The sequence below is a fragment of the Nannobrachium achirus genome (genome assembly GCF_963921795.1).
Source record: "Nannobrachium achirus genome assembly, chromosome: 23".
NCBI classification, from domain to species: Eukaryota; Metazoa; Chordata; class Actinopteri; order Myctophiformes; family Myctophidae; genus Nannobrachium; species Nannobrachium achirus.
In genome coordinates this window covers 5333094-5351560 of record NC_137830.1, presented here as the reverse complement: position 1 = coordinate 5351560, position 18467 = coordinate 5333094, and the positions used below count along the sequence as shown (strand labels likewise).

The 18467-nt window shown below is 42.4% G+C and overlaps 1 protein-coding gene across 1 annotated transcript; it reads left to right on the top strand.

Moving 5' to 3' along the window:
* Positions 1 to 12690: 12690 nt before the first annotated feature.
* Positions 12691 to 17325, top strand: LOC308308505 (zona pellucida-like domain-containing protein 1; the record flags this gene model as incomplete). Its single annotated transcript, XM_080753919.1, has 3 exons — positions 12691 to 12721; positions 13084 to 13570; positions 16944 to 17325. The coding sequence occupies 3 exons, from the start codon at positions 12691 to 12693 to the stop codon at positions 17323 to 17325; spliced, it is 900 nt and encodes a 299-aa protein (XP_080610045.1).
* Positions 17326 to 18467: the final 1142 nt, after the last annotated feature.

Here is an 18467-nt window from a genome sequence, read left to right as displayed (position 1 = left end):
TTGGCTCAATGAGATGACAGAAACTCTGCACTTGGAAAGAATTAGATTCATACTCAAAGATAAATTGGAAGATTTCGAAAGGACTTGGAAGCCTTTAATATAGTATTTGGTTTTGAATGTGCATTTAAATCTACACCTAGAAGATTTGTTCTCTTTAACTGTATTGTATTTTATTTTCCTTCCTGTGTGTGTGTGTGTGTGTGTGTGTGTGTGTGTGTGTGTGTGTGTGTGTGTGTGTGTGTGTGTGTGTGTGTGTGTGTGTGTGTCTTTCTGTTTAAAAAAAAGGAAGCACCGTTTAATCTGCTTGGTAATTTTGAAGGTGCTTGACAATAAAAATATTTGAAACAAATCTTTGTGTGATAGGATTTCTTTTTTGTCCCCCCAATGGAAGAGAGAGATCATTTTCAGCACCAAAAATAATGTTAATATATGTCACAAGGAATTGACCCTCAATTCTGCTGATTATGGTAAATAGAACTACTGAGATGTGTGGATAATGAGGTCAGAAGAGATGCGCCTCACTCCAGCGTCCATGTATTCCTTTCATTGTCAGCACACTCGCTCTCTACAAAACGAAGTGGCATAGCAGGTGGCAGAGCGGGACACACCTTCATGCGCAAATAAATGAGTCAGCGTAATGGGTAGCAGGTATAGCGTCTTAACTTTTTGTTTCTTACTTACTATAATAGATTTTTATTATTTAGCAAATTTTTGTATTGCCCATGGGGTTGGAATGGAACCGAACGATAACAGCTTTGCCATAGAGCGTATTGTGGAACCTTCTCAAACGCTCACTCTGGACAAAGTGGTTTTGAAGGGAACAAAGCTTTCTAGGACAGCAGCCTTTTGTTTTTCTTTGATTCCTTTTCCCACTGTTTTTCCCCCGCAACTTTGTTTTGCTTTTCCCCACCTGGCCACCTCAGTGCTGCTTGCAGCTATATTTAAAGAATTGTTATTTTTATCAACGTTGCCTGTGATCTCCTACGGCACCACATCAATACAGCATGGAATTGTGGACAAAACAAAATCTTGGCTCTGAGAGGCTAAATCTCATCAAATGGTCCGTGGCTCAAATGCAGAATAATTAATGGACCTTGTGTGAGGGGGAAGTAGAGATGTCCCTGCCTGATGTGTGTGCGGTGGGTGTTTAATAAAATGTGAGAATCAACAGGTGGTTTAAAATTCTCTGAAACAAAAGTCTCAAGGTCCTATAAATTAATTGTGAAAAAAATACAGTAATTCATCCATTGATGTGAGTATTAAATGTGCTCCTTTATTTTAATACATTTAAAATCATGAACTCTTGAATACTTACATTTAAAAGCAAGTACTTTTTTTTTTACTCTTAGTCAAGTAACATTTTGACTGAGCTACTTTTACTTGTTGTGTAGAGTATCTGTACTCTTACTCAAGTACCGGGGTCGAGTAGGTAACTGTTAGGCCCATAGCCAATCAACCGTGTCCTATTAGACTCATAGCCAATCACGTGTTAATTGCCCACAGTGTTCACCTGTGTCCTGTTAAGAGGGTCTATATATACTCCAGTGTGTTTGCCTGCCCTGGCCCAGTGTGAACCAAACAACTACAGTGAGAAGATGTGTGTTGTTGTGAGGAAAGGTTACCGTCCGATGGCCTGTATAGGTCCGGAACGGCAGCCTTTTTATGAATGTATTTGCTAGGTATTAGGGCAAGGATGACAGATACCAGATGAAGTTAGGCTTGGTCCATCTGCCTACTGAAGGCGGTTGAGCAACCCAGCCCATGTGAACACAAAAGACTGTTTCCCCATTTAGTTTGACAAACGAAGAGCCAAAAACTAACCAACATGACAATTCACTATGATCAATCAAAATAACAAACTAAAACATCCAGATACATACAGGGAAAATGTAGCCTATACAACTTAAATTGCAATACTTTTGTAATCCCTCTTTATGTTCAGGTGTTTTCTTTTTGCTGAAATGTTTGATAATGCCACATCTCATGATGGCAACACACATGTATATAACTTCAAATGTTGTGATGTCGCAGAGCTTGTCCGAATCTTATAATTTCTGAAATTGTTTGACTATTTTATTGCATCTTTTTACATAAACATTTGTGTATGTCCGTGACAATTATAACCCCCCCCCCCCTTTACATTGTGTTTGAACTGGGTGTTTAAATGAACAAAAATCCCCATTTACATTTTGTTTGAATTGGGTGTTTAAATTAACACAAAAAATACCTTTACATTTTGTTTGAATTGGGTGTTCAAATTAACAAACTAAACTATGTAGGAATCAAACAAATAACAATTACCAAATGGCGATTTCACTGATCAAAGTGCACAAAACAGTGTCTTCTGAGTGTAAAAGAGGCTCTGGCCAATTGATTGCCATGGCAACCACAGTCTGAGCTTGATTTGGAAAATTCCCCACACCTGCTATTTAAACCAGTTGACTCCTCACAGTGAGATTGCTACACTCTTTCCACAGTCATGTTCCACTACAAGAACCTATCCATTTTTACAGACCAAAGCTTCACATTTGGTGTGCAAATGTGCTCAAGACGAGTGAAAACATATCTGTGTCCGTCATGTTTGGACAAGAAATCCGATCTAATGACCATACCTTTAGACCCAAAGCAAGCAATATTGTGAAAACAATATCCCCATCTCTTATTTTGTTCAGGTGTTTTCTTGGTGTAATGTTTATCTCATGAGCAACACACATATCATCATATAACTTCAAATGTTGTAATGCCTGTGGCAGAGCTTGTCTAAATCTTATCGTCAAAATGTCATCTCATGATTGAGCATATGCTACACACAGACATTGATCACCATTCAGCTGTACATTGAGAATGTAGGTTCTGCGTTCCACGGAAAGAGGTGGATAGATAGTTTATTTTCTGCTTGCACAGCTCACAAGTGAACATAATAATTTCTTCTGTAGAGGCGCTCATATCCAACGTAATGAATTTGCTCACATGGCCATAGATGGGCTGGTACTTGGGGGGTGGCAGGAGGGTTGTCCATGTTGGTTCTTAACAGTTTTACTGCCAGATGTTATTTATTTATTTATTGGGTCTTGTGCCAGCAAAAGCACCTTACCTTTGCGACGTTATAGACAAAGATGTATTCATTTTTTTTTTAATTATTATTTTCTTTTCTCATTACATAGATGTACTTTGGCTATACTGGCAGTAGAGGGCAGCCTCATGCAAGAATTAATGTGAAATGGCCGCGGTCGGCTGCCGTCTGTCAAGACCACTAAATCGCTACAGAGCAATAGACCCAGAGAAAATAACAAGGAAGTGTTTTGTTACTCCATTGATGCTAACGTCCAGTGGATTTTTGAGAGCACTATTACGGGAGATGTGTTAACGGTACACACCCACGCGACCCCTCATCAGTTTACAGACATCAAAACAAGGTGCCAAAGAACGTACTATTGGCGGCGCGCCGCCGTGAAAAATGGGGCGAACGGGAATGTCCAAAGCGGCAAAAGAGTTAACCTTTCACAAGTCTTTCACGCTGCCTTAGACTGTAGGGCAGGCCCTGTGAAGCAAGCCCCACTGTGAGATTTTACATTTAGCATGAAAATGACATTTTCAGTCACCATATTACTAGCAAAGTGGTAGTAGTAATGGTAAGACAAATGGTTCTCAAAGTGGGGTCCGGAGACCTGCATGGGTTCCTTAAGGGGTCCCCAGCAAATATGACAGACTACCCTTAACACAGCCCGATGTCATCTCGACAGACAAACCGCCGCACAACGGGGGGCAACAAAAAATGTTTTATACTGTCCTCCTATTTCTCCTTCATAAAAGGAGAAGATTTAGGAGAGGGAGGAGGAAGAAGAGGAGATGTTTCCCTATCCTTTTGTGTCTGGCGGATGGTGAAAACAAACTCCTCTTTTGATAATGATCTGATCTTAACTTGTAATTGGCTGAAAAAGCAAGAAAGGTTGATACTCAGCTGTTTGACGCATTAATCAACCTTACTTTTAATGTTGAGTATGCATTTTTGTTGCATTGCATATGCAAGATACAAATATAGGCTATGCAGCACATTTTCAAGTTCTCCCTTTTTTCAGTTCAGGTTCACAACCGTGTTGCATCGGGAAAAAAACAAATATTGAAACATTGAGAAAACATTTTAATATTCTAACAAAAATAAATCTTGTAGCCGGTGGTCCTCTGTCCAGCTAGTAAACCCACTGACCCTCAAAACGTCCAACTGCCTCACTGCAAGCACTCCAAATAATACTCTATGGACACTAGAGTTCTAGTGCATGCACTTGCCAGACATACTTTTTTAAAAATATCTACATCTATGACATTTTATACGAATTAATTGTCGAGAACAATGGAAACTCCCGGAGATGTCATCAATTGAGGTCAATGACTAGAACCATTTCTAAGGTGTACAGTATCCTGTTATCTTCCCTGCTAATCGTAGGACTGGATAGGTCAAAAAATAGATGGGAGAGTGACCATTGTATATACCCCTGCCCTGCCTGCACGTTACCGTGATGATTGAATTCTCTGGAGGCTTTTAAGGCCCTTTGTTTAAGATTATTGTTCATACTGATCACACATCCATAGAGTTTCTCTCTGTGTGAATTTTCTGGTGGCTTTTAAGGCTGGACATGTGAGAGAAGTGTTGTCCACAATGATCACATCCATATAGTTTCTCTCCAGTGTGAACTCTCTGATGTTTTTTAAGGCTGGACGATTCAGAGAAGTGTTGTCCACACTGATCGCATCCATAGGGTTTCTCTCCAGTGTGAATTCTCTGGTGGCGTTTAAGACTCTTCATTTCAGGAAAGTGTTTTCCACTATGATCACACCCATAGAGTTTCTCTCCAGTGTGGATTTTCTGGTGGCTTTTAAGGCTGGACGTGTGAGAGAAGTGTTGTCCACAATGATCACATCCATAGGGTTTCTCTCCAGTGTGAATTCTCTGGTGTATTTTAAGATGGGAGATGCAAGTGAAGTGTTTTCCACACTGATCACAGCAGTGTTGTTTTCGCTTAGACTGTTTGAAAGTGTAGAGTGCTTAGTATAAGAAACGACAGACACGCTGGTCAGGTAGTATGCTCTGTATTGAACTGAATGAATCTGGTACAACAAGCCCAACGTCTAGGCTATATGCTCATACAAGTCCTACAAGCAGATCACTGATAACATCGATATGCAAACCCTGTAACATCTTCCTTTTCTAAAGTAAGTCCCCCCAGATATACCTAGGCATGCAAACCACAGTGAACCCACATTGCAATACATTACATTACATTTCCATTTTTTCCTTTCTTCCCATTTTTTTTTTTTTTTTCCCTTATTCTCCAAACGTGCCTACTATACTAATACCCAAGTCTCTCTGGTGGCCTTGACACCCGTCCAACCCTGGTGCGTGTTATAAGTCCGGTTGAGGCCCTTGGTGTGACCTTAGCAGGGCTTGGCTCGGCCATGATTGGCTCAGCCACAGTTGGAGACATCTCTACGGTCTCTGCAGCCCCACTGTGGGCCGGCTCCAACTCGTGTGCCCCACAGTCCAGATCCACAGCTGTCCTGCAGATGGCCTGAGCAGCGGTTGACTCCGCTACTCTCAGGTCGACCCGGTTACGTCGATAGATAGAGCCATCAATGTCCACCAGATATGATCTAGGCGCTACTTTTCCGAGACAGGTCCCGGCTCTCCATAACCGAGTATTGTCACCCGGCAGGGGCTTCATTCTCACAGTCTCGCCGACCTCCAGTTCCGGCAAGACTCGCGCAGTCCGGTCATAGAAAGACTTGGCAATCTGCCTCTTGTGACGCAGCTTTTCTGTAACCCCCTGCACCACAGTCGGTGTAAGGAGTCGGTTGGTCACAGGAATGGACGTCTTCAGTCGACGAGACAGGAGCCTTTGTGCCGGGCTGCTGTCCATGTTTTCAGTCGGAGTATTTCTCCAATGTAGTATTGCTTTCGCAAGGCCTTGCGCAACAGGCTTTTTGCAATCTTCACGGCCGACTCGGCCTTGCCGTTCGCTCTGGGGTATCTTGGGGAGGAGGTCACATGCTCGAATTCCCATTCTGAGGCAAAACGTGCAAATTGTGACGAGAATTGGCCGGCATTGTCCGTAATGACCTTGTCTGGCTAGCCCTGACGTGCAAACTGTGCCTTGCAGCGTCTGATAACAGTCTCTGCAGTTAGATCAGGGAGGAGTTCAATTTCCCAAAAGTCTGAGTAATGATCGACAATGAGCAAATAATCCTTCCGCCCGAAACTGAAAAGGTCCATGCTGACTGTCTGCCATGGCCTAGTTGGTAATTCATGTGAGAGCATGGTCTCCTTCTGCTGGTTCTGGGCATACTCATTGCAAGTAGTACAGGAGCTCACAAAGTCCTTAATCTCTGCCTGCATGTTTGGCCAGTATAGGGTTTCTTTAGCTTGGCGGTAACACGCCTCTCCTCCTATGTGACTGGTGTGTATCCGAGCAAGCATCTCTGGGCGCAGTGATTTTGGAATAACCACTCTTGGCCCTCGGAATAGGATACCATTCTGAGCGCTGATTTCATCACGATAGGACCAGTACCCTCTGATGTTGAGAGGTACCTTGTCTTTGACTTCTGGCCAGCCTGACAGGACTGTAGATTTCAGCATCTGAAGACTTTCATCCTGCTCTGTGTGCTTCTTGATTTGTTCCAGCCGTTGGTCACTCACGTTGAGAAAGTCTGCTTGATTTACGTATTGCATGTCCTCTTGTTCTTGTTGTATGGAGCAGATAGTATGCCGCTGGTAGGCCGTCCCCCTGCCAGTGCATTCTGCCGTAGCCCTACTAAGTGTGTCGCTGATGAACATCTCCTGCCCCGGTTTGTAGATGACTTTCAGACAGTAGTTTTGTAGGGTCATAAGCATGCCTTGAAGCCTCTTTGGCGCACTGAGGAGCGGCTTGCCAAAGATCGATATCAGGGGTTTATGATCCGTTTCTGCTGTAATGAGATCTCGGCCATACAAATAGTGGTGAAACCGTTGGCAGGCAAAGACGATGCTGAGGCATTCTTTCTCGATTTGTGCATAATTTCTTTCTGTTGGAGTGAGAGCTCTAGAAGCAAATGCAATAGGTTGTCCCTCCTGCATGAGGCAGCACCCGAGCCCGCTTTGGCTGGCATCACTCTGAATAGTGACAGGCTTGGTCACATCATAATAGCGCAATACTGGCATGGTTGTGGCCAGCCGCTTGAGCTCTTGTATTGCCGCTTCATGTTTAGGCAACCAGTGCCAGAGAGTGTCTTTATCCAGGAGACGACGCAACGGCTCACAAACACCTGACAGGTGTGGCATGAATTTGGCTAGGTAATTAGCAAAGCCAACAAGGCGCTGTACACCTTTGGCATCCGTTGGATTGGGCATATCAATGATGGCCCTTACCTTTTCTGGATCGGGCTTCAGCCCAGCAGCTGAGAGGATGTGGCCGTGAAACTGAACTTCTGGCACCCTGAACTGCAGCTTTTTGACACCCAAGCGTAGTTTGACCTCTCAGCAGCGGTCCAGCAGCGCTATGAGCTTGGTGTCGTGGTCGGACTCCGCCTCTTTGTCCGTGTCACCGCAGCCCACGACCAGTATGTCGTCAGCGATGGGCTCTATGCCTTTGAGGCCAGCCAGCAGCTCATGCTGCTTCCTTTGATATACTTCAGGTGCCACCGACACCCCGAATGGCAATTTGAGCCACCGTTTCCGCCCCCAAGGGGTCCAGAATGTGGTCATGAGACTGCTTTCATTGTCCAACTTGCACTGCAGAAAGGCATCTCTGGCATCGACTAAGGTGAAGATTCGTGCTTTAGGCAATTTGTACAGTACATCCTCCAGAGTGGGCATAATGTAGTGTGAGCGCCGCAGAGCTTTATTGAGAAATTTAGGATCGATACAAATTCTCAGTTTTTCTGGCTTGCTCACAATTACTAGATTACTGATCCAGTCAGTAGGCTCAGTGACCGGAGTAATATGGCCTTCAGCCTCATACTTGTCCAGCTGGGCTTTGACTGCTGCTTTCATAGCAATGGGAACATTGCGTGGAGCGCACTGAACAGCTGGAATTTCGGGATCGAGGTCAAAATGCACTTCACCAGGCACAGATTCTACAGGTGCAGTGAACACATCATTGTATTTGTTGATTAGATTTTCCTTTGTTAGAGGTCTGGGCAGTGCATGTTTAACGTTGCAGCCTGGACTTTCCTTGGTTACATGCTCGACTTTCAGCACCTCCTCAGGGATCGTGAAGTGCATAAACCCAAGGCGTTCACTGGTGTCGCCCGATAAAAGCGGATGCTGTCCCTTTTTTACGACCTCAAACGAGAGCTTGTATTTGCGACCCCGTACTGTACATTCAGTGTCAAAGATGCCCAATGAGCTCACTAGCCTCCCCGAATACAGCCTTAGACTGGTTTTGCTTGGGCGAAGCTTTGCATGGGGTGCAAGTTTTTGCTTATCTGAGAGAGTCATTACGTCACATGTGGCCCCGAGTCCAACTGACATCTCTGTGCTTTGTTGTTGAAACGTAATGTCACAAACCATTTCTTTCCTTTAGTTTGTCCTACTGCACTGACTGACTCAACAGTGTACAACTGTGACTCCCCATCACTGCTCTGCTCTGAGAGCTCCTCATCCATGCAGTGCACCTTTCCTGTAGTGCTCCCTCGTTTGCTTTTTTGACATACTTGTGCAAAATGATTGTTAGTTCCACATAATCTGCATTTTTTCCCAAAAGCTGGGCAATGCTCTCTTCCTCTTGAATGTCACAGTATTTACAAGCATAGGCGCTGGCAGCGTCTGACTTTTTGGGTGAATAGCTCCGTCTCGATTTGTAATGTCTGTTTTGTTGCTTAGCAACGGAGTGTAGCGTCTCACTGTTGTGTGTACTAGCATGTGTGCTACTAGCCATTTCCATCACTCGCATTCTGACTTCGGTTAGCTCTGCAGCACGACACACTTCAATAGCAGTAATCAAAGTGAGGTCTTTTTCTCTCAAAAGCCTACGCCTTGTACTCTCATTAGCAATGCCCAGTACAATTTTATCACGGATCAATTCATCTTTTAACTGTCCGTACTCACACGTTGCTGCCTTCTCCCTCAGTTTGGTCACAAACGTGTCTATGGTTTCGCCTTCCTCCTGTTTACAGCTCCCGAACACATATCTTTCATAGATTATGTTCTTTGCCGGTTTGAAGTACTTTTCCAAAGCTTCCAGTATCATTTCCGGGTCCCCTTGTCCTTCCGCCGAAAGGTTCAAGTTGTGTCGGTAAATATGTCTGCATTCGCTCCCCATAACGCTCCGTAGGGTTGCCGCCTGGATCTTTTTATCCTTCTCCGCTATTCCCGTAACGTGAATGTAGTCCTCAAACTCGTCCCGGAAAATGTCCCAGTTCGTACTCCAGTCGCCCGTGAAGCTCATTGCAGCCGGTGGGGGAATGTTAGCAGCCATGGTAATGTAGCCAGTCCGCAGCTCCGCACTCTGACTTTAGGGCTACAATATCAACGTCGCTGAATGCCGACACTTAACGTAACTCGCGTCTACAAACTATAAACGCGAGTCACCACTTTCTGACACCATGTTTGAAAGTGTAGAGTGCTTAGTATAAGAAACGACAGACACGCTGGTCAGGTAGTATGCTCTGTATTGAACTGAATGAATCTGGTACAACAAGCCCAACGTCTAGGCTATATGCTCATACAAGTCCTACAAGCAGATCACTGATAACATCGATATGCAAACCCTGTAACAGCCGTAGTTTCTCTCCAGTGTGAATTCTCTGGTGGCGTTTAAGACTCTTCATTTCAGAAAAGTGTTTTCCACAATGATCACATCCATAGGGTTTCTCTCCAGTGTGGATTTTCTGGTGGCTTTTAAGGCTGGACGTGTGAGAGAAGTGTTGTCCACAATGATCACATCCATAGGGTTTCTCTCCAGGGTGAATTCTCTGGTGTATTTTAAGATGGGAGATGCAAGTGAAGTGTTTTCCACACTGATCACAGCAGTGTTGTTTTCGCTTAGACAGCCGTAGTTTCTCTCCAGTGTGAATTCTCTGGTGGCTTTTAAGATTGGAGATGCAAGTGAAGTGTTGTCCACACACATCACATCCATAGGGTTTCTCTCCAGTGTGAATTCTCTTATGTGTTTTAAGACTGGACATCTCTGAAAAGTGCTGTCCACACTGCTCACATCCATAGGGTTTCTCTCCAGTGTGAATTTTCTGGTGGCGTTTAAGATGGGACATCTCTGAGAAGTGCCGTCCACACAAATCACACCCATAGGGTTTCTCTCCAGTGTGAATCCTCTTGTGGCTTTTAAGGCCATTCATTCCAGAGAAATGTTGGCCACACTGATCACACCCATAAGGTTTCTCTCCAGTGTGAACTCTCTGGTGACTTTTTAGGCTGGAGTTTTGAGAGAATCGTTGTCCACATTGATCACATGCATACAGTTTTTCTCCAGTGTGAATTCTCTTGTGGCTATTGAGGTGTGACGATGTAGAGAAGTGTTGTCCACACTCATCACATCCATAGGGTTTCTCTCCTGTGTGAATTCTCTGGTGTATTTTAAGATGGGAGATGCAAGTGAAGGGTTTTCCACACTGATCACAACAGTGTTGTTTTCGCGTAGACAGCCATAGTTTCTCTCCAGTGTGACATTTCTGATGCCTTTTAAGTTTGGAGATGCTCGGAAAGGGTTTTCCACACTGGTCACAGCAGTGTTGTTTTGCCTAGCCAACCTTCCTTTTACATTCACCTCTGGTGGGACAGGGAAGCCAGGCAACACTGGATTGGAAACAAAGACATTTGCAAGTTGTTAAAGGACGAGTTTTCCAACAGGTTTTCAGACAGATTTTTAAACAATATTTTAACAAAAATGTCTAGGTTATTATCACAAGAACAATGGTGTTCATGCATTTCATTCACCCATCGATGTAGCACATTCAGAAATATAAATGTTGACGTTTTTATTAGCTTGGATTCCCTATCAATGATGTCACTGGTAGGCAGGTTTCTGAAATGCCCACATCCCTCTGAATCCCTCCACGCAGACCGAATAGACTAGGATTGTGCTATTTTATCATTAGTGAGGACCATGTATATGAAAATCTATCTAATCTACAACAGTTTACAGTTAACCATTTAGGCATTTAGCAGACACTTTTATATAATAATACATGCATAGGAATATCAATCTAGAAAAAACAATAACATAGTTAATTAAATTAACTATGTTAGGTCATTGAGGGAAGGGGCTAATGGCTAAATTACAATGAAACAAACGGTATTATTGAGAATAAAATGAATATCGGGGAACCCCAACAGGGTAAAGGGAGGGGGAGTAGGTAACATACCAAGGTCTTTGTTTTCCTCCTGTTCAGCAGAGTTGAGTTTGAGAGAGTTCATCTTATCCTGAAGTCTGGAGTCCACAGTCAGATCTGATCAGAAATGATTGATATCCTGGAAGACTTGTGGAGAAATGACACAGACCAACTCTTCTTATACTAGAGAGTCTGGGGTGAAAACACTGACTGCTCTGAATGATTGGCCAAAGACAACAATAGAACCATCTCTCCACCAATCACAATCTAGCATACTGCGATCCAACCCTCCCTCCTCCCCCAAGAGATGCACTATGCAACCTTCTACATTTTCTTAACATGACAAAACATATCTATATATTAAACACAATGTTTAATTTGTCCGAAAACAAGTTATCATTAATGTTGTCATTTCATCAAATGGCCCCTTGCCATGTTTGTAATGTTTCCCACAGGTTCAGCTATTAGAGTATCTCTGTTAGGGAGACAGAAAGGAAGCTTGATTCATCTAATTGTTTTGTGGACTCCAGTGAAAATGTAAACATGTATTCTGTACACGGACATTTCAATTCATGGACTTTATGGACTCTCAAAAAGTAAAGGGAGACAACTGACCATCTAACAAAATGATCTATTTATGACAAAAATATAAATATATTAACATATCTATAGTATATCCTTATCATTGAATACATGTATGAATATAAACTATGGGACAAACACAATCAATAACTTGAATATATTTACAGTGTCAACAGGATCCAATAATCTAAGTAACATAGCACATATAAGCACATATAAATATATTAAAGCAGGAGTCAATAGAAATCCAAAAGAACAGACACAGTCAGGCTCAAAGCAGGAATCTCTAATCCTAAAGAAGGGATGTATATGTTCTCATTATTAACCCTTGTGTGGTGGAGAGGACACCAGGTCCATATGAAATCTAACAGTGAAAGTCTTATCTACAGAAGCCTTTAATTGTATTACTAAATGTGAAATAACTAGGCTAACTCACAAGTACAATTTTAATCTTTGACACGTGCAAAATCACTTCATGGACTTGAATATCTATACAAATCAGGGAACACTTCACAAACTATCCTTGACTTTCTAAAGATCCCTGCTGCATATTGTCATTTAAATGCTAAACAACTCTATCAATGTCCCCATGACGTGTGAAAGAGAGTCTCTCATCCTCATGTTGCAGAGCCATTAAGACACATTCAATGCCACAGATGATCCTAATCATGATCCTAGTCATTTATAAATGTTCCCTATCTGGAGGATTTGAATGGGATCTTTAGGCAGATATGGTTTACTGTACGTCATAGATAGTATCTTTATTTTGCTCCGGTTTCTGAAGACAATATGCTTCGGATCTCAGGTTGTTGCCCCGAGGGTATGATTCCACGCTGGCAACACTGGCACCCTTCTCCTTATAACACAATGCCATTGTTTAACATATAGCTGGAAGCTTCGACCTTGTTTTGGGCCAATCGCGGTGAAAGAGACAGAACTATAAAAGACTCCTGAACACCCATCAACCAGCATCAACCTGCGTTTGCCATCAGAGCCGACTGACACAAGCTATCCAGAGATTCCAGACACCGGAGTGGACCACTGCTTACAGAGCCAAGATGAATTTTCACTTTTTTTTAATCGTCGCTGCCGTCATAGGTAGCAGTCATAGTTGCCCCCCTTTTCATTGTTCATGGGTTGAACCGCTCCATGGCCTCTTTAAACTATGTACTGATATTGAAGAAAGGAGGCGTCCATTAAGCACTGACATCGAGGTGACATGCAGCACCGACTACATCAGTCTGGCAATCCAAGCCTGCCCCATCGTCTACACCGGCTGCAAAATGATGATCCTGAACAACGTCTCAGACCCAGACTGCAGGGGAACCCTGGATATATCCGTATCTCCACCCGTGGTGCGTTTCAGCTTCCCCTTGAACTTCGCCCACGCCTGTGGCAGCGTATTCAGGACCACCTGCGCTTCCGTCAACGTCAGCGGCGTCGTGCGAGCCTCTGATCCCACCACGGGGAATGCAGAGATGGAGTACTACTACTCCTGCGCCTACCCCTTAGAGTACCGGATCTACAACACCCAGATCGACGTGTCGGCCCCGTCTATCGCGCTGACGGACAAGAACGGCAGCTTCGTCGGCACCCTGCGACTGGGGCTGTTCAGTGACGAGCAGTACGAGAGGCCCCTGGTGATGCCACAGGACGGCATCGAGCTGAGGTAAATTCTCCTTCTACAGCAGGGACCTTCAACGTTTTCAGGACCCCTAAGTTGAGAGAGAGATGAAGCAGGGACCCCCCAAAACCTGTTAATAGATTCCATGTAGTTTCATCTTTTGACAGCACAATCATCAGTGTATTTTAGATTCATGTCAGTTTGTGTTTTCAGATCTTTAAAGGACAATTTTGTTTTTTTACAACAAGGGTTCATATTTTAGATAGTCATTAGAGAAAAGAAAAGATGAGTGTTAAAATGTTTTAATTTACTTCTTTCTATTGTTTGAGTGATTTTAACTATTTTTGATTTGCATGCATGCCCCCAGGTTGGGGGCATGCATGCAAGTGGCTGAATATGTATTTTTAGACACAATAAGCACATTCCCAAGATGCACCGCAAAAAGAAATTGCCGGCGTATTGTGTCTAAAAAGACATATTTGAGGCATTCTACCGAATTGGTGCAAATTGCAGTCCCCCTATGAAAAACCCATTTTAAAAAACATTTAAGTATTCAGACTTTGCATGTGTACAAATATAATATTATGGTCTAATTGATCACAATACATTAATTGAGATAATGCAAAATTAAATATATTAAAAATAAGCCATTATATGTCACTTACTATTGGAAGTTGGCTGTCCCCACCTCTAACCCCCAAATTTCAATTCATGAAAAAAGTACTTAAATGATTTTTGCAATTTTTTTTGCCACTGTTTTTAAATACACCCGTTTGATTTCTTTAATAGGGAACTTGAAATTATTAGATAGATTTTGTGGATTTTGTTTAAATTAAAAAACTTCATGTCAAAAATGCTGTCCCTTGTTTCCATGTCACTACCGAAACACAAAGAGTTTTAGTCCATAGACGGAGCCTGCTTTTGACCACACCCTAAATACCATCATCCAGAAACTGGCACTGACTTCCTGATCCTCAATGGCCACCTGGTGAGTGATAAGTTTACATCAGTCTGAAGTAAATGTCTTCCAAAGTCTGAAAATCAGTGTGTCTTCATTTGGAATGTCACTACCGAACACCTCATTTCTGCTATTTATCAAACACTTTTGTTTTTTAATGCTAAATATTATGTTTTTATCTGTGTACACCTGTTCAGAACTGTGTTTGCTATCCATTTTTAGCCAATCATTGTTGAGTTAAGCTAAAACATAGATTAAATTGTCACTACCGAAACAATTAACACATTAATGTAATGTTTCGGTAGTGACATTATGGTTTCGGTAGTGACAAAAAGGTATGTTCATTAGTTTAATGCATATATATTATTGCTGTTGTTATTGTTATTATTATTAATAATAATAATACCATTTTTTACATGAGTTCTATTTTATTTGTGATTTTGCAGGGATAAATAAAACACCAAAAATGGTAAAAAGTGGTGCAGTGAGACGCATGTAGACAGGATATGCATACTCCCGGGCCCTCTACAGCATCCCTGCAAGATTAAATAGCTGGTCAGTTGTCCCACGACTTGGACAGAATCAGGACCAGGACAGGAGGGTGGTTCTGATGTAAATGGTTTAGGAGTTACTCGAAGTTTTCCTACGACCGCCCTACAACTTCCTTATTTAAAGTCAGCAGATTCCCTTCCTTGTTTTACACAGCTTGGATGGTTCCTCACTTTCCCCTCCTGAGATGTTGTATGGTCTTCCAGAACAACTTCACTTGGTTTCAAAGATAATTGCAAATTATTGTTTGTCATTCCAAATAAATGGATATGGAATATGAAACCAGTTGTTGTCTTTTATAAAATTAATTCTATTGAATCTATTGATCCTGTGTTTATAATATTTCCAACATAATGCATTTTGAGTTAATATGTAGCTAAAAGAGTTAAGAATATTTACTATACTGTATTGTTACGGTAGTGACCATATAGTATTAATTCAATGCTATGGTCACTACCGAAACAAAACAGTCACTACCGAAACAGTAGGGTCACTACCGAAACACCAGTTGTTTTATCAAAAATAAAAGATAATGAATTATCAATTAATATTTAATGATAGGTTAGGAGTATGTGTAATGTCAACTATCCTTAAAGGTGCCATCACAATAATCAATTTTATACATTTTACAAAGAATATAGAGTTTTGAATTTGATGAGTCCTAAAAATACAACATTACAAAATATGTTAAAATATGAATTTAAATGTAGTTAATTATGGAAACCACCTACATTAATTTTTAGAAATAGCCTGTACATGGGGGAATAGAACAAAATATGAATAGATTAATATAATTATCTTAATTCTGAAGGTAAGTTCATGTTTCGGTAGTGACATATTTTGGGAGAGGAAATATATTCCAAAAACGTATAAAAATACAATATGAAGATTGACTGTGCTTTTACTAAATATGTGTTCCTTAGAACTGGTGCTACATGGATATGGTCAAAGTTTTTCCAAAATAGCTTACAAATTTCACACAATTTCCAACTCTGAATTTGAACCAATTCGGTAGAATGCCTCATTTACGCTTGCCCCCACCCACTGAAATCAAAATACTAAAATCGCTAAAATAGAAAGCAGTAAATGAAAACATTTTAACACTCATCTTTTCTGTTCTCTAATTACAATCTAAAATATGAAACCTTGTTGTAAAAAAACAAAGTTGTACTTTAACCACTTGAACCGTCTATACTTAAAAAACTTGACCTTTCACTGTACTTAGTCTGCTCTTTTTCCCCTCTACACCAAAGCTCTTAGCCGAAAATAGCCGATCTACAAGCTCGATCTAATAGCCGATCTACAAGGCGCCTCACAACGAGGTGTTGTGAGCTTGTGGATCTGCTATTTTTGCCTTAAGGTCTCCGAATATGGACACCATAGGGGTTCAAGTGGTTATTATAAAAAAGGAGAAAAAAAGGTTCTATCACACAAAGATTTGCAGTAACTCTGAGGACCCCCAAGGGGTCCCGGACCCCCTGTTGAAGACCTGTTCTACAACACTGCCACCCAGGTGTGGAATTCCTTGACTACCTCCCTTAAAACATGTAGCTCACTGGCATCCTTCAAAACTGCCCTGAAACCTTTCAGGAGGCCAGAGAAGGAGGTAGTTATCACTTTTCCCATACATAGACAGGCATCCCCCCCCCCTTGTTTCCCCTATCCTGTACATATAGTGTTTTTATAATTGCAATATTATTGAATGTTTTCTTTGCTTGCTATTTGTTGTCCATGAATTAAATACAGAGGAATTCCAACGTAAAAAAGACCGTAAAAGGTCTTATTTGGAATGTTCCTTTTAGGCTGGTTGTTTAACTGTACATGTACTGTACTATATTTCTATATTGTATTGACTATACTTGTACTGTTCTCCTTTTTTTTCTAATAAAATAAAAATAAAAAAAGCACCAGGATCTACGTGGAGCTGACGGCCACCAACCTGATGGGTCAATACAATGTGCTGTTGGACCGCTGCTACGCCTCCGTCTCGCCGCTCCCCAGCAGCTCCAGCTTCTCCTACCTGAACATTCCCTGCGGTGCCGACGACCAGCTCAACACCGTGATCCAGAACGGCATCAGCCAGATCGCCCGCTGTTCCTTCCCGGCCTTCCACTTCATGGAGCAGCAGGACAAGACCGTCTCCACCTACTACCTGCACTGCAGCACCCTGCTGTGCGAGGTCCACCCCTGCCAGACCTTCTTGGAATGCAGTGGCTGGAGATGCCGGTGCCGTTCCGATAAGTCATCGCACCGGCACACCATCACCTCCCTGGAGATTCATGTGCGTCGTTGACCTGTGCATCAAATCGATCCTTTACCCGAAGTTCAGGAACTGCAATGGTGGTAAAAAGTACGCACATCTTAAACTTAAGAAAAAGTTTCAATACTGCAATGTAGAAAGACTCTGTTAAAAGTCAAGGATTTAAAATGTACTTGAGTAAAAGTACGAAAGTATCGGCATCAAAATGTCCTAAAAGTAACAAAAGCATATTACAAAATGTTTGAAAGAAGCCGATCTACAAGCTCACAACGCGTCGCGATGCGAGGTGTTGTGAGCTTGTAGATTTATATCTGCAAAGTAACTAGTAACTAAAGTTTTCAAATAAATGTTGTGTATTAAAAGTACAATATTTGGATCTGAGATGTAGTGGAGTAGAAGTAAAAGTATTGGAAATTGGAAATACTGAAGTACAGTACAAATACCACACCATTGTACTGTACATCTACTTAGTTACTTTACCAGTAGGAGCGAGATCATTTAGCGACCTACAACTGGGTTGCAACCTGGTCGGTAGTTTTCACCGACTGGGTCGCTAAATCCACCGACTGGGTTGCTAAATCTACCGACTGGGTCGCTAAATCTACCGACTGGGTCGCTAAATCCACCGACTGGGTTGCTAAATCTACCGACTGGGTGGCTAAATCCACCGACTGGGTTGCTAAATCTACCGACTGGGTCGCTAAATCTACCGACTGGGTTGCTAAATCTACCGACTGGGTCACTAAATCTACCGACTGGGTCGCTAAATCTACCGACTGGGTCGCTAAATCTACCGACTGGGTTGCTAAATCTACCGACTGGGTTGCTAAATCACCGACTGGGTTGCTAAATCTACCGACTGGGTCGCTAAATCACCGACTGGGTCGCTAAATAATCTACCGACTGGGTTGCTAAATCTACCGACTGGGTTGTTAAATCACCTACTGGGTTGCTAAATCTACCGACTGGGTCGCTAAATCTACCGACTGGGTCGCTAAATCACCGACTGGGTTGCTAAATCACCGACTGGGTTGCTAAATCTACTGACTGGGTCGCTAAATCTACCGACTGGGTCGCTAAATCACCGACTGGGTTGCTAAATCTACCGACTGGGTCGCTAAATCACCGACTGGGTTGCTAAATCTACCGACTGGGTTGCTAAATCTACCGACGGT